Genomic DNA, 20,820 nt, shown 5'->3' on the forward strand with positions numbered 1-20,820 from the left:
AACCTTCTAAATAGAAGATGCATGAAATTAAAGTTGACCTGCTAAGTTCTCACAAACAACCAAGTGTTTTGTAGCATTTTAAAAGTTTAACTCCGTACACCAGATTGAACTGCAGTTCATTGCCTACCTATCACATTAGACAACCGAAAGTAGGGAGAGAGTTCAAGGACAACACAAACGCCTGCAGGCAACTGCAAGCAACCACAAGTATTCAAGAATACTACTAGGATTTTCAACAACAAAAGCATTTGCTCAATGGGCAACTTTTTTTTTTTTTTTTTTTAAGCTTTCACTGCAAACAGCTAGCTAACAGCTAACTATTTTGGCAGAATCTGCTTATAGCACCCTTTCTCTAGGCAATGGGTTTTAATCAGGGGGCCACCTGAAACTGGGTATTTTCCTCCCTCCTTATTTCAAGGAGTTGAGCAGAGCAACAGTAATTTATTTCAGTGGCCTTTTCTTAAAACAGCTTTCTTCTAAAAAAAAAAAAAAAGAAAGAAAAAGGCTCCATTAAAATAGGGGAATATTCTGAAGTTACTCTGATAAACTGAGTAAAACCACTGGATTTTTTCTGTCCCAGTCTTAGAGGAGTTTCAACACCCCATTTTCTAGAACCAACCTCTTCCTAGCACTCTAAAGAATCACACATCTGCTCAAGGTTCGCACTTGCACCTTGGCAAAGGGAGTGCCAGCCATTCAGAGCTGAACTCAGATCAACTCTGCTGTTAGCTTACTAAGTGGTGGATGGGCTTTAAAGGCAGCCGTGAATATGATGGCTCCCACGTAAGACACAGGATCTTCCTCCAACCTGAAAGAAATAATGAGCCTTCCCATGAAAGCAGTAAACTTAGAGTGTGCTAAAAGAGTCTGTAGACAATGCAGACAAGAAAGTACAGCAGAGAGCTACAAACATTTATAAAAAGGCTCTTGAGTATGAAACCTGGGAAAGAAATGCATTTCTTAGAAGCTCAGACAGTGGAAAGAAAACCCGTGGATTCAATCAGATCTGGGTTAGAAATTTGCAGAAAAAGCAGATGATTTAACGAAACAGCTAAAGACATAGCGCGTAGCATTAAATAAAAAACATTACTTGGCTGAAGGCAAAATTATTTCAGAAGCACAAGAGTTGATGCATTCAAATAAGGGATACAGAAAAAGCTCCAACTCTCAGAGAAGAAATACAGGGAATTGGAACAGTGATGCACCTCTGTTTTAGTCATTTAATTTCCTCCTCTTAATATCTATATCCTTGGGATGTAAAGCATACATTTTGTTTCCACAAAAAAAAATAAATAATAATTTAGTTTTATATGTATGTGCATATGTATATACACACAATATACTGTTGAATATTCATCTCCCCCCTAACACAGACAGCTTAAAATAAATTGTAAAATAAGTCTACCCAGTAAGATGTTTCAGAATACAAAAAACTAAGCCCTGCAACTTTTTCCAGGTCAAGCAATAACAACATGCACACGTCTGCTCTATCTTTCATTAAGGATATAGTATGCCCAACAACTGTTAGGAAGTTAAGTGGCAAGGCTCTATTTTGGTCCCCCGTCAGAATAAAGAATTGGCAGAGATACTGTGTGCCATTGGCAAAACTGCTCTCATGCATCTTCTGAAGGATTATCACCATAACAAAGGTGAGTGATTCAGTCATATTTCTCACATCTAATAGTGTCCACCACTTAAAGCCACACCACCACCACATTTTGAAGCAAGCTACAGTAGATTAGGCCAAATCTAATGACCAGTTCAAAGAAAAAATCATTAGTACTGCTTTAATGATGTTGTAAAAATAACTCATATTATTCAGATATTTATTAAGACTAATTTATAACCTAAAATGCTACAGAAAAATCACAGATTATTTTCCTATCCTACCTAAAATAGAACAATATCAGGCTCTTAAAGTAGAATAACTATCAGCATTTTCAGAGGGGTTATTACTTCAAGAGCAATGTAATATCTGTGCCTAGAACTACTTTTTTTGAAAGCTCACTTGCACAGAAGTGGAAAGCTGACAGCCAGATATACACATGCACTCTAATGGCTTAAGAATGAGTTTATTTTAAAGAAAAGCAAAGACAATACTGCATTCCTACTGAAATGAAACAAAGCAGAAGCTTCATTTTTATGGTGTTCGAATTCCTTGAGCATCCTTGGGATCTGTCTTTCCCTGTCTGCAAAGATATCTCCAAATTCACTTACGAGTTGCTGGACATACTCATGTATTTTATAAAGAATATGAACTTACACTCCAGACAAACTCAAACCTATAAAATGTGACTTATACTCTGGTTCAGAGTATAATAAGCAAGAATGGAAATTAATACTAGCAAATAAAAATTAAAAAAAAAAGTATCATAAATAAGCTCTGCATTGCTAAGGTATAGAAGCAAGCATATTTGAGCTTTGTACTTTAAGAAGTACCGTTCTCATTTATTTGCCAGGCAATCTCAAAAACTACAGAGATTTCTCATCAGACCTTCTTTACCCTGAACTGGGGAAGGGCCATCTCAGTATGTTTCCATCTTTAACACAGGTTCAGGTTTGCAACAAAAATTTATTATCTGTGAAGAGAGACCTGTGGTCCACAGGGAAAAAAAAAAAAAAAAAAAGAACATATGAATATGGTGATGTTGAAAGGAAGCATATTCTCAGCTGACAGCTACCACCTTCAATGGTTGGCCCTTTGCTGTGAGAAGTAGGTGAGCTCCTACCTTCCCCAGAGGTCTTCACTTTTCTGTTCAGTCTTAGTGCTCTTCACTCCATGCAACAGAATCTGAACAATGAGAGTGAGGAATGGGAAAGGGGCCAGCTAAGGGGTGTCTCAACTGATTACATATCTGCAAGCTTCTGCTGAGAGCTCCCATGTCTCAGGACAGAGGGCACTCACACAGTTTTGTCTTCTGTAACATCCTTACCTCCTTTACCTTATACAACTCACTATTTCTGTTCACTCCTTCCCTAGTCTGTTACTCTGCATACTTTCGCTTTGCAGCTGAACAAGGAAAAGTGCCTTCCCATGCTCAGCTCTATGTTCAAAGTATCAAGCACGCATGCATTGCGCATTTTCCCTTTCAGTTTCAGCTATGTCAGTAATCATCATCTTTAAAAACTAGTAAGTCACAAGCAAAGTGCATGTTCCAAGGTCAGCTGATAGCTCTGTTTGCCATCTTAAAAATAAAAAAAATAAGTGACAGTTCCGTTATTAAGACTTTCAAGCAAACAATTCATGCTTTTCAGAAAAAGGTTTACAAAGCAAGTTCTCCTAAAATTCAGTCAGCTGAAACATGGAGCAGATAATACCCAGCGTCCAACTTGTACTACAGCTATCATCCTGGATGAAGAGCACCTTCAGTCATAAAGCGGAATTAAAGTTGCTGTTTTTTAAAAAGCCATGCTTAAAACTTACCTGCACCATTTACGTCTTAACTAAACTGAGACCAATCATCCTGCCGTCTATGTATCATAAACCAAACAAACTCAGTCTCATTATGTGCAGCGCTTCATAAAAAATTTAGAATGGCAATTTCCTTTAGATCAGGACTTTAGCCCGCTGAGAACAAGAAATCTTTACTATTCTTATTAAATATTTACTATATGGCTGTTCTGGCATCTTCACAAGAAACACTGCATACAAATGTTATGCATTAGAAAAATACGAAAGCTACATTTAAAACACTTAGAAGATGCTGGCAAGTGGACAACAGCTGGGATACACAAATAACGCTGACAGCCCAACTTTCACTGCTGATTCTTTCCAGGACAAGCAGCAGCCACACGAGATAGCTTACCCCTTTGCTTGGAGGTCAACATGTGTCAAGTCGTTTTCCATAAAATGGACATTTGTCTCTACCTGAACAAAACTGAGGAACAACATTTTTAGTAAAGTGAGAAGACAATCCATTTGTTTCTCCCTAACAGCTTGCCATCAGTGTACGTTATTCTTGAAGTCACAAGAGTTTACCAGCTTCGTGTATGTATAAAAGCAAGTCTACCTCCCCTCTGCAACAAACACTTTCACCTTCAAACGTGTAAACCTGCCAAATCTGACACATCTAAATCTAAAGGAGTGTAATGCCCACATGATAACCCATGGATGATGCAGAACGTGGAGGCCTTGAAGTAACACGCTGTCTTTGGTATGCCATTCCCTGTCACAGAAGGAAAACTTCCATGTCATGTTCAATATTTCTTTAGATGACTTCAAGCTTTTACATTGCTTTCCTACCAGGTGTAGTACAACCATATTCGAGTGCAACAGGTAAACGTAATGAAGAGACTAAACAATCCCATCACGTCTCAGGATGGGAAAGCACAGCCACCTACCCCACCAACACCCACATCTTACACTCCAGCAATAGCCACCACAATCACTGGTTTCTGGCAGGACTCGTTACACACACAGTAATTCAGCAAGCCAGTCTGCAGTAAGAGGACAAAGGAAGAGGCTTTCCCCCACACCCCTCATTCATTGCAGAACTGTTAGAGGACGTTATAACGCACCACAAATTCCCCTGCAAGCCACGTGCCTGTGACAGTGAGCTTCCAAATTTTAAGTTTTATTTGAAGCGAAGCAGCTCCAGCCAGCACCCTGATAAGAACTCCCCAGCCCGAGCATCAGCGCAAGATTTAGACAAACAAAAATATTCCAACGCAGAGCAGGATCAAAATAATGCCAGTTGGGAGAGTTTTCAGATGATTATCCCAGGTACAAAGCTTGCCTTCCAGCAGGTGTGCCAGGCCAAATTTCAAGCGTTCAGCCTGAGGTCAGGGCAGCTATTTCAGGGCACCTGGTTTCTGACAGAGCAAAACCCTGTGCTAACAGCAAGCAGTCCCCATTCTGCAGCCCATTTCTGGGAGCAGAGGCTGAGACCACCCACACTTCCGCACTGTGAAGAATGAAGTAGCCCTGAGCTGCTGTAAGCTCATCACCCCAGCTTCCAATCCTCTTTTGCTGCCGGTCTGAACTGCCACTTCCAAATACATCAGACAGATGCCCACGAAACCGTGAACTACGCTCCTTCCTAGCACAGCCTGCCAAGACAGCTGCACCACTGCCTGCACTAATAACTCGAGAAGGTACTAAAATAAAGTTTTGGCACTGTTGTCCACCAACAGAAGGTACTCCTATCGTTACAAGAGACGGCTATCATTGTGTTTTTCTATTTAGTAGAGAAATGTCAGGCAACAATATATTTAGTAACCGAGCATGGCATAATCCTTTCAGTCATGCGCTTCAGCTCAGCCGGAGGAAGGTAACAGCAGCATGTTTTGTCGGCTGCAGATCTCCAAGCCCCAAAGGCAGCAGGATCCCCCCAGGAAAGGAGGGTCAATGTATCCGTCCTGCACAAGACCCGCCACACAAACAGCTGATTTGTGTCAGCTGGGGATCAGATGACCCAGATCAGCTCCAGACTCCAGGCGAAGAGGGAGGCAACTTCTCTGCCAGGCTGGGAGAGTGCATTTGGAGTTCGCTGCCCTGTTTCCTGTAACAGCCCAACAGGGATGCTTGCGAGAGGATAGTCAAGCTAGGACAAAAGCTACAGAGAAAGTCTATAGGTCAAAAACACAAGGAATATTACTGAAAGGATAAAACAGGAGGCCTGAGCAGGCAGAGGCCTCTAAGTAAATCTTTTCAGGAGAGACAGGAACCGTAGTAAGACAGCTGAGCTGGCACTAAAGGGAAACTGAGGCACCGGAGTTAAGACACATCTGGGCCTAAAGACCTGGAGGTTACTCAGTGCACAGGAGAACAGCACATCCTGAACCACCTGAAGAAGCAAAACTGAGCAAACAGTGCTTCAGCAAGCCACGTGATACCATCCAGACCCAGGGCTGTATCCTTTCTGGCATGAACTCTAGAGCCCAGCCTCACAACGTAAGCCTTTTCAGGAACATCGGTGCTTTAAAGGCTGCTGCAAACAGACTGCATGCCCATGTGCTTTGCAAGGTGAGATCAGAATTTTAAGCACATTTGTTTTACTTCCATTAGCAAATAGCAACAGCTTACTTGTTTAATGTAATTGGATGGAAAGGCTGAGCCCAGTACAGGAGGAGAATTAATCCCTCTGAAGTATTCTCAAAAAGATGAAGCAGAATCTACATCCTGGAGTAGTTTGTCACAAAGCTTCCAGCTCCTCTTTTAGAACCCAAATCTTTTAAGAGAGCATCCCACAATTTAAACCACTTAGGCAAAGGGAATCTACTCACACTTTTAAAAAAACCACTCCAATCAGAAGCAGGAACGCTGCCCTAATTTGCCAATTTAGTGGTCAGCTCTAAGTAAGAGTCCCAGGCAGCTTCAACTGACCACATAAGTAGAGGACAGAGATGTATTTATAGCCCGCTGTCCCTTAGCCACCAGCTCAGAAACCACAGAAGGACACGCCACGCCACATGACTTAAGCACGCGACATCAAGTGCTCCGGCTTCTCTTCCTGCCCAGGGCTCCCTCTGTTCCACTCCTTCACCTTCCTTCTCCCTAAGATTTTAAAACAGAGAGAGAAATCCACTGTATTCACATGCCCCAAACTACTTTAAGAAAACATAAGCCAGGTATACTGAGATCAAGTAGTCTCCCTTCATAGTTTCCTTCCAAATAGTCAAATGATCTTTGCCATCTTTTATCCCGGTTAGGGCCTCAGAAACTTTCCAGATGCTTGTCAGGCTCTTAACGCAGTAAGAAATCTTTCAGGAACAGCTTACAGCCTGTTGTTTTGATGCAATATTTTATGGTAATAGGATTGAATAAATAAGTCTCTTTACATGGACAGCCGGAGCTCACCCGCCGTCGCCTCCCACTTCCTCCTCCCGTTCCCACGCCGCGCACACTCCTCGTTTCCAAACCCAAAAGCAGCTCCACGGTAACTTCAGAGCACGTGCACCCCCAGCCAGCATGCCACAGGGACACAGCCACCTCATCAGGAAAGCTGAGACCAGCAAGCCTAAGTCTCAAGGGCACAGGCATTTTCACACCATTTGTTACTAATTTAAGGCCAATAGCTTTTCTCTTCCAGCCGCTCAGGCCACGCGTACACATCAGCGGCTCCCAAATTAAGTTCTTTATGGAAAAGGGTACGCACCAACTGCGATTTTGGTTGTTACTGGTTTTTGTTCAAACTGAAACAACAGGAGCCAGGAGAAATACCTTAACCTGGTCAGGTTCATTGCTATTAAAGCCTCAACTCCGCCTACGGTAGTTTTTACCGAGCTCGTGTACACAGGGAAGTTGCTGTGAGCCTCTATTATGGCAATCTTTAAAACATGAATGAACAAACACACCACGCAGTATAATTACTGCTCAGAATAACAACATGCTGAGTCTGTAGGTTATCACTAAGATCTTGCACAGCTTCATCCACAGAGCCTGTTTTAAGCTACAATGTCTTAGTACCATCTGGTCGGAGAAGAACATGATATGGCTGCAAGAGAGGCAAGAAAACATTTTCTTCTTTAAGAACTGTTGATTTGTTAATCGTAATTTATTTTAGAATCAAAATAACACAGGTTGAAAGGGATCTCTCCAAGCCATCTGGTCACTTTTTATAGAAAAAGTTAAAAATCATATCAGACTCACAAAAATGCTTCAAAAACAAATGTTTTATTGCTCTGCAAACTACACACAGTCTACTAGACAAAGCAGTGAATGATCCAACCTCCTGTTGGCAGTAGTTGCTCTGCTTCAAGCAGGCTGGGCAGGATGACCCTCACAGGAGTTCTGTTTCTGTGCTCCTACACCACATTGCTGCTCTCCAGCGCTGAAAGAAGAACCCAGAACAAATCAGTAAGACGGTAAACTGATAAACTGACTATGTTCTGCTAAAAGGCCCCATAAGAAATACAGCCACATAGGGCTTCTGAAATCCTGAATCTTATTCTGTGATGGTTTCCTCCCCTCCCACCCTCTGAAAGTTTTAGAAACACAAAGTTTAGTTATTTTCAGTTTATAAATAAACGAATTTGTAATATCCCTAGTGAAAGACATCAGGTACATCCTGTCTCCATGTGGAAAAAGTCTTGATTTTTATGTTTCTGATGTTGGCCTTCACACAACCAAAAAGCTTTCTTTTACCAGTCTCCCACAGCTGCCTGTGAAAGGGCTGAAGGTGCTCGGGGCTTTTACAGTCCTGACGGAAGACTCCTGTGCTGGCTAGCATCCCTATTTCAATAAAACATGTTCTCATATGCACACGGGAAGAGATGCTAAGCATATAATGGCTGCTCCATTTTCCCCACAGTCATTATGCTTTGATTCACTTAGAGCTTTAGGAAGGTCAAGCCACGTGGCACATGAGTGCTACCAGACACCGCACATCACAGGGTTCATTTGGGGAGGGTGGTTGGGTTTTAAGTAACGCTCCTTCCAGTAGGCAGTACCCAAATTCTTCTCCTCATACCATAAGTCACAGAGCTCCTTGTCATTGCCATGATGTGTTATCCCTCCTCTCCCAACTACTCCTTTTCTGATGCCAGATGCTATCCACAAGGCAAGCCAGTGTTTCACGGATGTCAGCAGCTTGTCAATCAGCCCTGACTCACAGGTCATCTCCTTGGTACGTTGCCACATCCCAGCTCAAATCAGCACCTAAAGAACCCCGGCACAGGGCAGCACTCCCTCCCTCACAGTGAAGCTTTCTCCTACTACACTCACTGCACCTTCAAACCCTAAGCAATTGTCCTTCTCAGAAACGCACCCCCATACTCATTGCCCCATGGTCTGCCACTCAGTGAAGTAAAATTATAATATCTCAACAAGCCAACAGCACATGCACAAGAGGAGGGAAAAGAACAAGTAAACAAGCTGCCCAGGGAGGTTGTGGAGTCTCCTTCTCTGGAGATATTCAAGGCCCGTCTGGACGCCTACCTGGGCAACCTGCTCTAGGGAGCCTGCTGTGGCAGGGAGGTTGGACCTGATGATCTCTTGAGGTCCCTTCCAACCCCTACACTTCTGTGAAACCCGTCTCCACTGCCAAAACTCCTTCTGACAGCTCTTCAAAGCTCAGAAGAGCTCTGTACAGAGCTCCCATTTGCTCTTTTCTACATGCTGTGAGGAACTGGGAAGTCCAGACCATGGCTTTTACCACCGTAAGGAAGAGGCGACACTTGGCTGCCTGCAGCAGGAGCAGGGCCACAACGGGGGGGCCTTCCCACCCCGGGGCAGATCTTGGCACCCTGCACCAAGCAGGGAGCTCCCCAGAGGCCCCGAAGCCCACATCTCCGCTCTTCCCCTGAGGCCTCAAAGGCACAGATGTGGATTTGGAGGTGAAGAGTTCAGTGGCACTGCTTCCTGCCGTAACACCAAGGTCAACTCCAAGCTGCATAACCAAGCGGCTGCTGTTCTGCAGCAACCAAAGCCCTCATAAGCAGCACCAAGTATTCTGACTGGGGGCTGAAGGCAACCAGCTGAAAAGCCAATGCTGCAGTCTTACGAGTCTTAAAGCACTGCAAGCATTCACAAACGTCTCACCTCGTGACTCAGCTACAACCGTGACTCAACCAAACCTTGTCTGGTTTTTGTCAATTTTAACACACACAAAAAAAAGCACGGGTAAAAGCATTATTACTTTTAGTTTTAAATGCCTTAAAGTTTGTTCTAGACTCGAAAATGGCAAAGGAATACTGATATTTTAATTCCACACACCCAGCAGAAGCCTAGCCTCGAGTCATTTATATATTTAACTTACATTATACATACACTGACATAAAAGCTCTTTGAACAAGTTTCAGCAGATACCATTAACATAGCAAGTCAAAATGCTCGTGGTGGCCTTTCCATTTCTTAGTGAAGAAGTCAGAGGCTGGAACCCTCCTAAAAAAAAGACAAGCACTTCACATTTGAGACCTCCCGGGCTGAAAGAGACAGGAGATGCAAAACCACAACCCAGGTTGGCCTTCATAAAGCTCTGTCTGTACCTGCCTATGTTCATGCGCATTGCTCCACAACAGCATCAGAAGCTTTCCCTTCATTTCTACATCATTACAGCCACTAAGCATGCAGGCTTAAACTCCTCATGTCAGACAAGAACTGGAAGCATCAACAAGGCAGTGTATTTATGCATCATGTTAATGTGACCGAGCAGTGCTGGGCTAAGGACAGAGCTTCTCCCGTTTCCTTTCTTCCCTCTTGCTGCTAACACAGAGACACCTCAGGGCCAACAAGTATACCTGGTCACCCAACAGCTCCACGTAGGGAACATTCAACACGTTCAGATGAACAACACTTCAGCATTGCAGGTGAAATTATGAAATTATTAGCCCTGTTTTTTTTCAGTCCTAGAAGGTAAAATAAAAGAGTTCAGCAGCTGTGCTCAGAAGAAGTGTTAAGAACAAAGTCCTTGTCTATCCCAGCTTTAGTGCCCTCTCCACCCCTAACTCCCAACTATGATACTGAAGACCAGCCACGTATTTAAGTGGCTACGTATCTATTGTACAGAAGATAGATATACTTTCTGCAAACAGTCTAGAGTCAACAGGGAAGAGTAGGCTGATCCCAAACTCTTAGAACTGCTCCAGTTTAAGGTAGCCAGGAATTAGCTGAAAATTCAGTACAAAAGGCTACAAACACTAAACATTCCTGTCAATTGGGCAGTATATTTAAAATCCAGCATATAGATTTTCAAACATTAAATTAGCTTGACAACATTTGTCATACTTGTTAGCTGAGAAATTTTTGATTCTTCTTTAAACCTAGATGAAGAGAAGCTTTTTTTTTTTTCTTATTAGAGTTAAGCTTTCCAAAGTTTCACATTGCTGGCCAGGAGGCTGGAATGTGAAAGATTTTGTAAATACTATGTGCAATCTTAAAAGTTCACTGATAAATCACAAAAGGATACACATAACTTGCCAGAAAGGAACTGTAACTAATCTGAAACACCAAACACTAATGAGAAGCAATAGCATTTCAGTGCATTCTATGTTTACAGAGAAAATGCTGAACATTAACCTGAAGAAAAGCATTAACAGTAATCAATCAAAATCTGCTTATAGCATAGGGAGCCTTTTTGAGCAAAGCAAAATGCCCTCCCTGAACTTATTTATACTACATTTCTGCTAGCATCAGCATGAAAGTTAATTATTCTTTTAGTTATGACTTGGTCAATACACTTGCTTTGAGCCTACCTTTGCAATATCTTCTCTCATACCTATCATATTTCACATAATGAAAGGGCTGTTTCTACGTAGGCATATTTTTATAGTAAGATTAAATGGGAGCCTGGCTTATAAGAGCTTTCGTAACAGTGAAATTTAAAGTAGTCTGCTCTCTCTTAAAAAAAGAAATAAATAGCAGAATAAGTAGTACATCAGCTTTCCCAACAATCTGTTTCCTCTGCTTTTGCTGTACTTTACCACTGACTGATGTGCCCTTTCCGTCACCTGACAGTAAAGTTTGATACCCGGCCGATCTACTTAGGCTATCGAAAGGACTTCATCTGAGAGGTGCTAGGGTTAAAACAGCATCTGAAGGTAGAAGGTATGCACTGGCATAGCATCAAGCCAAAGCCATAAGCAAAGACATCAGATGTATTTTAACAGAAGACCACAACTTTCCTTGAAGTCAGCTGGAGCGCTCTAGAGCCCAAACCTCCACTGACTCAGGAAACACTTTATTTCAGCCTGGGCCAGAGAGCCCACTCCAAGTCACCTCATAAATAAGATGAAATAAACAGATTTCAACTTTTTCTGGCCTGTCCTTCTTCACGTGTATTATCATATATTCAAGTGTATTATCATATATTTGGGGGTTGGACACGATGATCTCTTGAGGTCCCTTCCAACCCCTACAATCCTGTGATTCTATGATCATTCAAACAGAAGAGTAGATCGGACCCTCTAGACTACTGTTCTGGAGAAAACAAAACCAAAGAAACAGTGATTATCAGTAACCTACCTGCAATCGCTAGCATTAAGTGTAAGGTCACAAGAGCAATTTCTGTGACATCATTCCAATATCCTCTTTGTGGCCTTCCTGCGTACTATTCACACCTCATGAAAGTCATTTGTCACTTATCAAATGTCCATTCTTTTAACCAAATCTCCTCTGAAATGCACAAAACAATTTTTCCTTTACATTAATGCCATCTTATGCACATCACGTTTTCCAACGGTGGTAGTATTTCTCATGGTTTTATTTTGTAATGACCTCCTGCCAAGTACAGCAGCCTCATGTCAGTTATCAAATGCCATTTCCAACTCAGATCCACCTCAAGAGAAGCCACATAACCATCATGAGTGGCACAAAAATCAGTCTACAAGCATAGATTACCATTAGTGTTTGTACTTAATCATAATGTTCATTTGTGCAAGCAACTTATTAATAGTACTTTGAAAAGATATGAAGGGCTACGTAAAATGTTAAGAATGAACTGAAAGTTGCTAATGTAATTCAGATAACAAGAAATCCATTTCAGTTCATCTACGCATCCACTTCACAACATGAATTAGAGGCATTAGAGACAAAGAGCTACTGGGTAAATAGCTCAATTCCTTTCCATGTCCTCTGTCCATCCACATTTCTTTCTGGACACGTACTTCACACATAAAGTTTCTTTTTCTGCATAACTGTTTTGATTATTATTACCATTAATCTTGCAAAACTTCACTGGTGCTTCAACAGATGTGCTTTTCAGAGGATTTCACAACATCCTATCTTAGTAGTAATGTAGAGGAAGAACCTAATTGTCCTTAATCCTCTATTTTAAATAGGTTAGATGAAATCCTCTTTTGACTGAAGCAGAGAGATTAGTCAGTGCCACCAGGAAAACAAAACACTGTTCTCCCCTCACCCCACCCTGTATCTAGATGAGTAATGATTAATGAAAGAAACAAATTAACCAGTCTCATATTTCAAAGAGAGAAGATAATCTACGGGGAATAGCAGAATAAATGAAAAGGTGTCCCTATGAAACCTCCCAATTCTTCAGTTCTCATGCTTTTAAGTAGCTACAACAATAACATAATAAGCACCCCAGAATGTAATTTCACAGTATGCCTCAGTAACTAGACATAACTTGGCTTAATTGTTGACATTGCTTTCTCTTCTGCTACCCCTGATTATTCCCCACATGCTCCCCGTATTCCTCCATCACTTACTTGTAGAGGTGTGCACGTGTGCTCTCTGAAATCGCATGCAGTTCCTTTGGCACTTACCAGCAAAGAAAAAGGCACACTAAAGACAAAGATTACAGGTCCATGTTGGCACCCAGTTTTCTTCCCATGACAGTGTTTCCTTACCTCAAAGCCTTAAACTGCCCTTAAAACGTCTCTCTGTAGAAGAGCTGGGCAATACTCTCATCCCTGTTGTAAAGAAAGCTGAAGGAAGATCAGTGAAATTAACATCCAGATTTGTAAAAGATAGGTAAGTGCTTTAGTAGCCCATGGTCTTCTGTGAAGTTCCAAACAAACTCCCTAGCCCCTGGTTCATCCCATCCATCTCCTAAGAGAACCCAGGCTAGGTTGCCAGCTTCTCCTAGAAAGCATGCATTTTCAAAACAGTACCACAGAAAATAGACATTTACAAAATTAAAGTCAGAGTTAAATTGAACAAAAGCTAGCAGAGCACATTTCATGACAACTCTGAGCACGTCTGTGCCACAAGCGCCTCAGAGTCATTACTGAGAGGGAAGAAGAAACACAGAAGTGGTGTCTGCGTGACAGAGAAAGGATCCTTGGTTTGCCTCGTCTACCTGCAGGTGTTGCCATGGCAATTATAGCCGGGAAGATAACAGCATTCCAGTGTCATTTTGCCTCAGCTCGGGATGAACTTCAGCTGAAACGTCCCTCGACAATTACACAAATAGAAATACTACATTACACTGTGTAATGGCAAACCGACAGAATAAGTATTATTCTGGAAAAACGTAATCTGACTAGAAGGATTGAAATGATGAGAGGCAGGCCCTCTTGTTCAAAAACAAACGGTAACATCAAATCCAGTTGCATAACAGGTGCCAAAACATCCACTCCATCTTTCTGTGGGGGTGCTCGCTTTGTTTCCTCTCCCTGCCACCGCTGCACGCGACACGGAGGCGACATGGCACTGCTGGCCAGGCTGCAGCACCTCAGGAACACAAGTGTTTCCCAGTTGCATTTAAGCCTGGTTAGCTTAAACAAGTCTGTTATCCCCACCTTGACAGCGCAAGCAGTAGCCAGCTATTATATTTGTGGAACCCTCAACTTGTCAACCCAGTTTTATTTATTTTTTTATTAAGTGTTCCAGCTTTAAAAGGCTGACTCATTAGAAAAATCCCACTTCACCTTGCCGCTTTTCTCGTTTCAATTACTGTTATGTGACAGGAGCAAAGAATGAATGAGAAGCAGTCAACAGGGATTTTAAGCTATAAATGTGCTATGCTGTACCTTACCCTCTTCCATTCCCAAGAACGATTTAGAAAAGGCTTCCTGCTTTCAGTATTGATGTTCTGCTGTCCCCCAGAAGAGGCACAAGAGCAAAACTGTATTTCAATAAAAAAACACTGACAAAAGACAGAAGTGACTATGCAGTTCCCATCACCGAAGAAAACCTGCATGTACTTTTGATGCTAAAAATGGCAAGGTTAGGAGTTCTTGATCTATTTTAAGTCACTGAAACAAACTCTGATAGCAGCAAACATTTCATTTGAAGAGTTGAAATTGCAGAACTATCTGTTGCATATAGGTGAGCAATATTTTGTAGTCAATAGCAACCAGCTTATAATAGTTCACTTGCAAGAAGCCAGAGACTGTTTTACAGTGTCCTATTTTCATTCATTTAGTCTCGGAAGAAAAAAATATTTTTCTTGTATAAATTAGCTCATTGATGGGTGGGGGAGATGAACGAAGTCCACACAATTCTCCCTTTCCTTTGGGTTGGAGGGGTGGTGTTTGCTTGTTTTGCCTCAGATTATAGTGAAACATCTGAAGAGTACATTAAAAAACAAGAAAGAATACACAAAAAGGCACTACTAGTGTGCAAGAGCTAGTTGGATTTGCAGAAGCACCAAATCCCGTCAGCCACACTCAGCGTTTCAGCAGAACTAAACAGCAATCGGGAGAATAACAAGGCAATGATGCCAGGGGGAAATAGGAATTGAAATAGGAATTCAGGAGTCACCCATGCTGTTTAGACACATTCTGTCAGCCTTCTGCACCGAGAACAACTGGCATCCACGAACAGCAAAGCTGAAAGGCGAGATGGGAAGCATCAAGAAAACATCGTGACGCTGACACCCACATGAGATATCAAAAGTGTGTTACATACCAGGGATAGAAACAAATGCTTAAAAAATGCAAGATACTGATTACTGGCTTGTAAGCACATGCCTAGCCCCTACTGAGAACATCTTTTCTACAGTTAGGAAAGTTTGAATACAGGCAGGATATAAACACATTTATATGGCATTTAAAACAGCTTAAAATTCTGTCAAATCATACTTCTGGAAGAAAAAAAAAAAACAGCCCTTTTATCTTACTGTAAGTGACAGCTAAGAAAAAAAGCGTTCGTTTGAACAGGCACCCCAACTAAGGAACATCTGGACAGTGCTCATTCGGCACCAGCCTGCAGAAGAGCAGGAAAAGCTGAGTGACTGTGAGGAAAGGCAAGAAGTGGAATGAGAGCGTGCCCTCAGATGTATTAACTGAGCTCAGGAAACTGTAGGTCATCTGAAATGCTTGATAAATGGACCATTTTTTAGACGAGTAATTCAGAGCACTGAGGCTTGTAGTTCCTCCAACTTTCAGGCCAAAGCAGTTGATACAAAGGTTGGTAACACTACAGATGAAAAAACCCTGAAGTTAATTTATATCAAGACTACATATAAAATACTTAGGAAATTGATTAGAAAACAGCTTCAGAATCATTCTGCCAATAAAAAACAACATTATCAGTTAAATCAGTGACCAAAACTCACAGGCTACCATGAAATTTAGTGGTGAACACACTACAAACCCCTAAAATAACTTTCTGGTTAGACTTATCGACCATCTTCTCAAACTACGATTAAAGTTGACCCACTTCTGTAGAAGCAGAAAATACAGCAGCCATTTGTAAACTCATTTATTCCATTCTCCCAAAAGCAGATTTTGCTAAAATACCTGCAGAACGAACAGACCAGAAGCTTCCCAGGGGACTGAGCTGTAATAAATCACTTTCCTTTTGGAAGTCAAACTGTATTTGCTGATATACACATTTAGAGATAGTTGCACGGGCAACAGATACTTAACACCCAGCTTTGTAATCCTGAAGTAATAAGAGAAGCAATAAAGTGGCAGGATTACTAAATACACTACATAACAGAGGCAAAAGCGTTCAGTAATATGGACCTTTGACCCAGTAGTTATTTATTGTGGCATCCAAAGGCACCAACCTGGGCAGCAGCAGTTACTGACGAGGGGCCAGCTGTCTCACAAATACAGACCAGACTGTTGCCTTCCGCTGCAAGATGTTCAGTGACCATCTAGTGTCCAAACAAACATATGCTAAGAGTGACATTTCCCGGCTTGCCCGGGCATATTCGAATACACAATATTCAGGCATACGCAAATCCACATTCAGACATAAACAGCTATCTGAATACACGAGATATTTGCCCACATTTTATTAAGCTCAGGAAAAATAACGTTCCTTTTAGAAATGGTATAAAGAGTTGTTTTAAGAGTTAGCTATCTCAGCTATAAAGAACTTCAGAAGTCTCAAGATCAGCAAAAAAAATAACAGATTACCAGACAAAGCTAACACAACAGCAGTTACATGGGCACAATATATTGCTTAATGCTATCTAATGAGTATCCCAAATAATCCAACCATAAACAGAAGGTAATCTTCTATGAACACGGTGTTAATTACGATGTCCCCCTCCCCACCCCAGATAATTTACTGCTTTAATATTAACTAACAAGCCTCTCTCACCCCTGACGATAGAGCAGGCTCGGTGTGATGCTTGCGGGACAGCGCGCATTAACTCAGCCTCCTCAGACCGTCAGGCTGCCCTCCCTGGGGTAGGGCACGTCTTTGGGGAGCACCCAAACAGCCCAAGGGTAAGACAGAGAAGCGCACTGTCTGATGCAAACGCAACATCCAGAAAGAGAAGTTGTGTTCTAATAAAAGAGTACGCGATATCAAACATACCCCCCACTCCCAAAGGGGATTTTTATACAAACCTCATAATGGTATTTCCCCTCTTTGGGAAGGTAATCTAAACGATGCAGTCATCAAAATCCGTCTTAATTACAGAAGGCTTATTGTGATTCTGTGGTTCCATGTAGTGGAAGCTGTATATAAAGATGTTCTACTCCATTATTCAAAGGTGCCTCTAGTACAGTGGATACCATTTAAAGCAGCAAAATATACAGGCTAATCTCAGACCCAATTAAAAATTTGCATTGTTATATTTCAAACTGAAGGATCAGAAAGAATTTGGAGAACTACACTGAACTTTAGGTCAGCTGCACTGCAGTGAAACAAACACCTTTGGCACAGCCAGTTATTCTTTACCAGAAGCCCTACAAATTGTGTATGGCCGCAGTCATAGAACAGGGAAAGTCCTAGAGTGAAAGAAGAAGTCCACATGATGACCTTAAAGAGGAAGAACAACAAAATGTCTTTTTAGAAATTGGTAAAAGAGATATTACTGCCTCTGGCCTAGGAGGCTACACCATCTCTTGGTGAAGAGATACAAGCTATGTTATGACGAGTGTGCTGAATATGGCCCCAACCCACATCACTGGCATGTTCCGACACCTGGAAGATACAACAAACGTAAGAAGCTGAGCGCAGGTGGAACAGCAGACATACTGGAAAGCACTGAGCAGAAAACTGACTTCGGCTTGAAGCGGCAGCCCCCAGCCATCACCACGCTTCCAAGCAGCCTTTGAGACGCGCGCTATCGCACCACTTCAGGGCGCTGACCGCAACAAGGTGAGGGGGTGGGGGAACTTTCCAGCACATTCGGGACGTGCTGGTATGTCACTTACGTCTCCATGCCCTGTGACATACAGCAGAAGAGAAAGAAAAGACGTTATACAGAAGTCTTAGAGATTGTTGCACAAGAAGCTTCCATCGGTGCAACGCAACTGCTTGTTACCCTGAGACCACGTGGTGCTGCCCTAAGAGCTCCCAGCTACCTCGACAGCATCTCCAGCCTGAGCTCACCTGCTCCAGGGAAGACTGCAAGCAAACAAACCTCCGGCACGACCTGGAGAGTGACCATCTGCAGTCCTAGGGCACCAACTGCCACGCCGGCTCTGCACAAACTTCTACTTATCCCACGCGTGAGCTCACCTGGACGCATGCTCAGGATGTACCACCCTCCCCGGTCTCCTGCTGCCTGGTCTGCCTTACATGAAAGCAGCCTGGGAAGAGGCAAGGGCATCCAGACTTCTGAAGCGTATCTGCTTTGTATATAGCTTGGGTGGACAACTACGGAGCAGCACTGCTGACATGTGCATCTGCTGCTCATTTACAGCAGACAGTTTCAGGCACGGCACTCAAACTATTAATTTTCATTTTTAGTGCTGTAGCTGTACAAAAATAGTTGAATCATAGAAAGAAGAGGAAACCACACACAGAGTTATCAGATTGCCAGATTTAATGGCCTTACTGAAATGATGAAATCAGGTTTATTTACAACAGCTTTTTCCTAAACGCTCCTACCTTGGAAGAAAAAGTCAAAACAAAAAAACAAACAAACAAACAAAAAAAAAAACGAGAAACTGACCAGATAATAGAAGTGCAACAGAACAAGAAGCAACAGGTGAAAATATACATGTCACCCAGACATAGCCTACTGGCATAAAAACAAAGCAGAAAGTAGTGTGATCTAGGAAATATGAACGCTTCCTCACACGAGCTAAGTGTTTTGTCCAGTTTTTAGACTGCTGAATTACCTTCATTAGCAGTGTGGGAGGGTGATGACAGTCTGCAACTTAAAAGCTCAAGTGCCTTGTTATTTTCAGCATGCTATCTTCTTACATACTTCTTTGTGTTTTAAAACAAATCCTGTAGTTAATCTCAAGCCTGTTTCAAACGTACTCAATGCTTAGCTTGAAAGAGAGGTTAGCAACAATGTCATGCAGAAAAGATTTGCAGACCACAGTATGCTCTATGCACAATGAATGCAGTGTGATTTCCAGACGGTTTGTACAGGCTCCAAATGTAGGCACACACACAAGAAAATCTTCAGCTAAATCCTACAGTTAGATCAGCACTGAGGGATCACAACACCTGAACCGATCCTGCCTGTTTCTAAACAGAGCTCAGCACGGTTCACCTGAGCTTTGCATATCCACAGAGACTTCTGCTTCTCTCGTTGTATTTACAGTTTTCTCCTCCTTCCTTCCCCCAGGGTTACTTTCTAAGGATCCACATACACACACGACTGCTTTCAGTACTCACCTCTCCATTCTCTCCTCACCTCACAGAATACCCTAAACAGTGAAAAGATCCAGTATAATCTTTTCACCTCTGCCATTTTTCTTCTTTCATACACAAAGAAGACTTCAGAGCACGTGTTACGTGACCGTATCTCGACATACACAAAACCAAGAGTATTCACTTTTGTTCGGTCTGAGCACAAAAGTTTCCTGACTTACAGTACTTCCTGCACGGGAGGAAGGGCTGTAAGCATTTGGAAATACGGAGTGACGGGAGCTGCCGGGGAAGCGAGGCAGAGAAAGAAGCCAGGCATTATTACCTCTCACTCCTATCGCCTCCCATTTGTTTCTTCCGCATCCCCAAGGAGAAGCTGGAGTTTCCCTGCTGCTGCCTGACCCTGACCACGGCGTTACAGACCTCTGCGCTTCCCGGCGTCCTGCCCCACGGCTGTGATCGCGTCAGGAGTTCAGTGAAACCAGATTCTCACTCACACACCTCGGTCTACAACTGGATCCACTCTCAAAACACCCCCCAGTTGGGTGGGGGAAAACGCGGCGGCCACCAAGTAAGGTCAACTCTCCTTCCCCCAGGCTTCGCGCGTTTGATCTTCACCACGCACATCTCCCAGAGGACAGGCTTATTTCTCAACATCCACCCGTGCCAGCTTCACAAAACGCAGCTCGACTCAAAGAATACGACCGGATAAAAATAAAAAAGGGAGTTTTCACCCGCCGTGCTCACCACGTCTCCGAGGCTCGCCCCGAAGCGGGGCGGCCGGGGAGGGCTGAGCGGAGCCCGCGGGCACCCCCCGCCCCCTCAGGGGCACCCACCGCCCGCAGGGGCCCCCCCGAACCCCCCTCCCCGAGCCCGGTGCCCGCGGCGCGGAGCGGGCACTCACGTAGCGGCTGACGAGGGTCCGCAGGAGGCTGCAATCCATGGCGGGCGGCCGCCGCTGCCCGGGCGCTCAGCGCGGCGCCGCCGGGTGCTCGCTGGTGCCGCCGGGCTGCCTGCCTGGCCCCGCTGCCCACATGCGGGGAGCTGCCGCCACCGCCGCCGCTCCTGGGCTAAGCCTCGCACCGGTCTCTGCTGCTGCTGCTGCTGCTGCCGCCGCCGCTGCGGCGCGGTGCCCCGCGGCCCCTCATGCCCCGCCGCAACGCCTCGCAGGGCGAGCGGAGCCCGCAGCCGCCCGGCTCCGGGGGGAGGGCTCGCCGGGCTCCCGCCCCCTCGCTCTGCCCACCCCGGCGGGAGGGCACCGAGCCGCGGCCGCCCCCGCGCCGCTCCCCTCGGGCGCGGCCAGCCCAGCCCAGCCCAGCCCGGTTCTCCGTCATGGGGGCGGGCAGGCGGGCATGCGCGGCCACATTCTTTTCCCTTCTTCCCGTCTTCCCTCGTCTCCCTGCCTGCAGCCGTCATGAGGGCCCTAACGGCCGCCCTGGTTGGGGAATGGCACCGGGAGCCCCCCG

At 43.8% G+C, this 20,820-nt stretch overlaps 1 protein-coding gene and 1 long non-coding RNA gene across 6 annotated transcripts in view; both read right to left on the bottom strand.

The window, feature by feature from the left end:
- The window catches only part of ATP11A (ATPase phospholipid transporting 11A), a 128,311-nt gene extending 107,727 nt beyond the window's left edge, over positions 1-20,584 (bottom strand). The window contains exon 1 of the mRNA XM_066990518.1: positions 20,259-20,584. Coding sequence (XP_066846619.1) covers positions 20,259-20,297 — 39 coding nt within the window. The 5' untranslated portion in view covers positions 20,298-20,584. The remainder of the gene's footprint in view (positions 1-20,258) is intronic.
- LOC106046437 (uncharacterized) lies at positions 481-20,203 on the bottom strand. 5 transcript variants are annotated; one of them, XR_010828648.1, is made up of 5 exons: positions 13,530-20,191; positions 13,246-13,323; positions 11,903-12,052; positions 10,180-10,287; positions 7,597-7,772 (listed from the first exon to the last, which is right to left on the bottom strand). It is a non-coding gene; the product is annotated as an uncharacterized lncRNA (long non-coding RNA). The 5 variants fall into 5 exon arrangements; XR_010828649.1 differs by having other exon boundaries at positions 13,246-13,308; positions 13,627-20,190; XR_001213238.3 differs by having other exon boundaries at positions 13,627-20,190.
- Positions 20,585-20,820: the final 236 nt, after the last annotated feature.

Source organism: Anser cygnoides, chromosome 1 (assembly GCF_040182565.1).
Source record: "Anser cygnoides isolate HZ-2024a breed goose chromosome 1, Taihu_goose_T2T_genome, whole genome shotgun sequence".
NCBI lineage: Eukaryota > Metazoa > Chordata > Aves > Anseriformes > Anatidae > Anser > Anser cygnoides.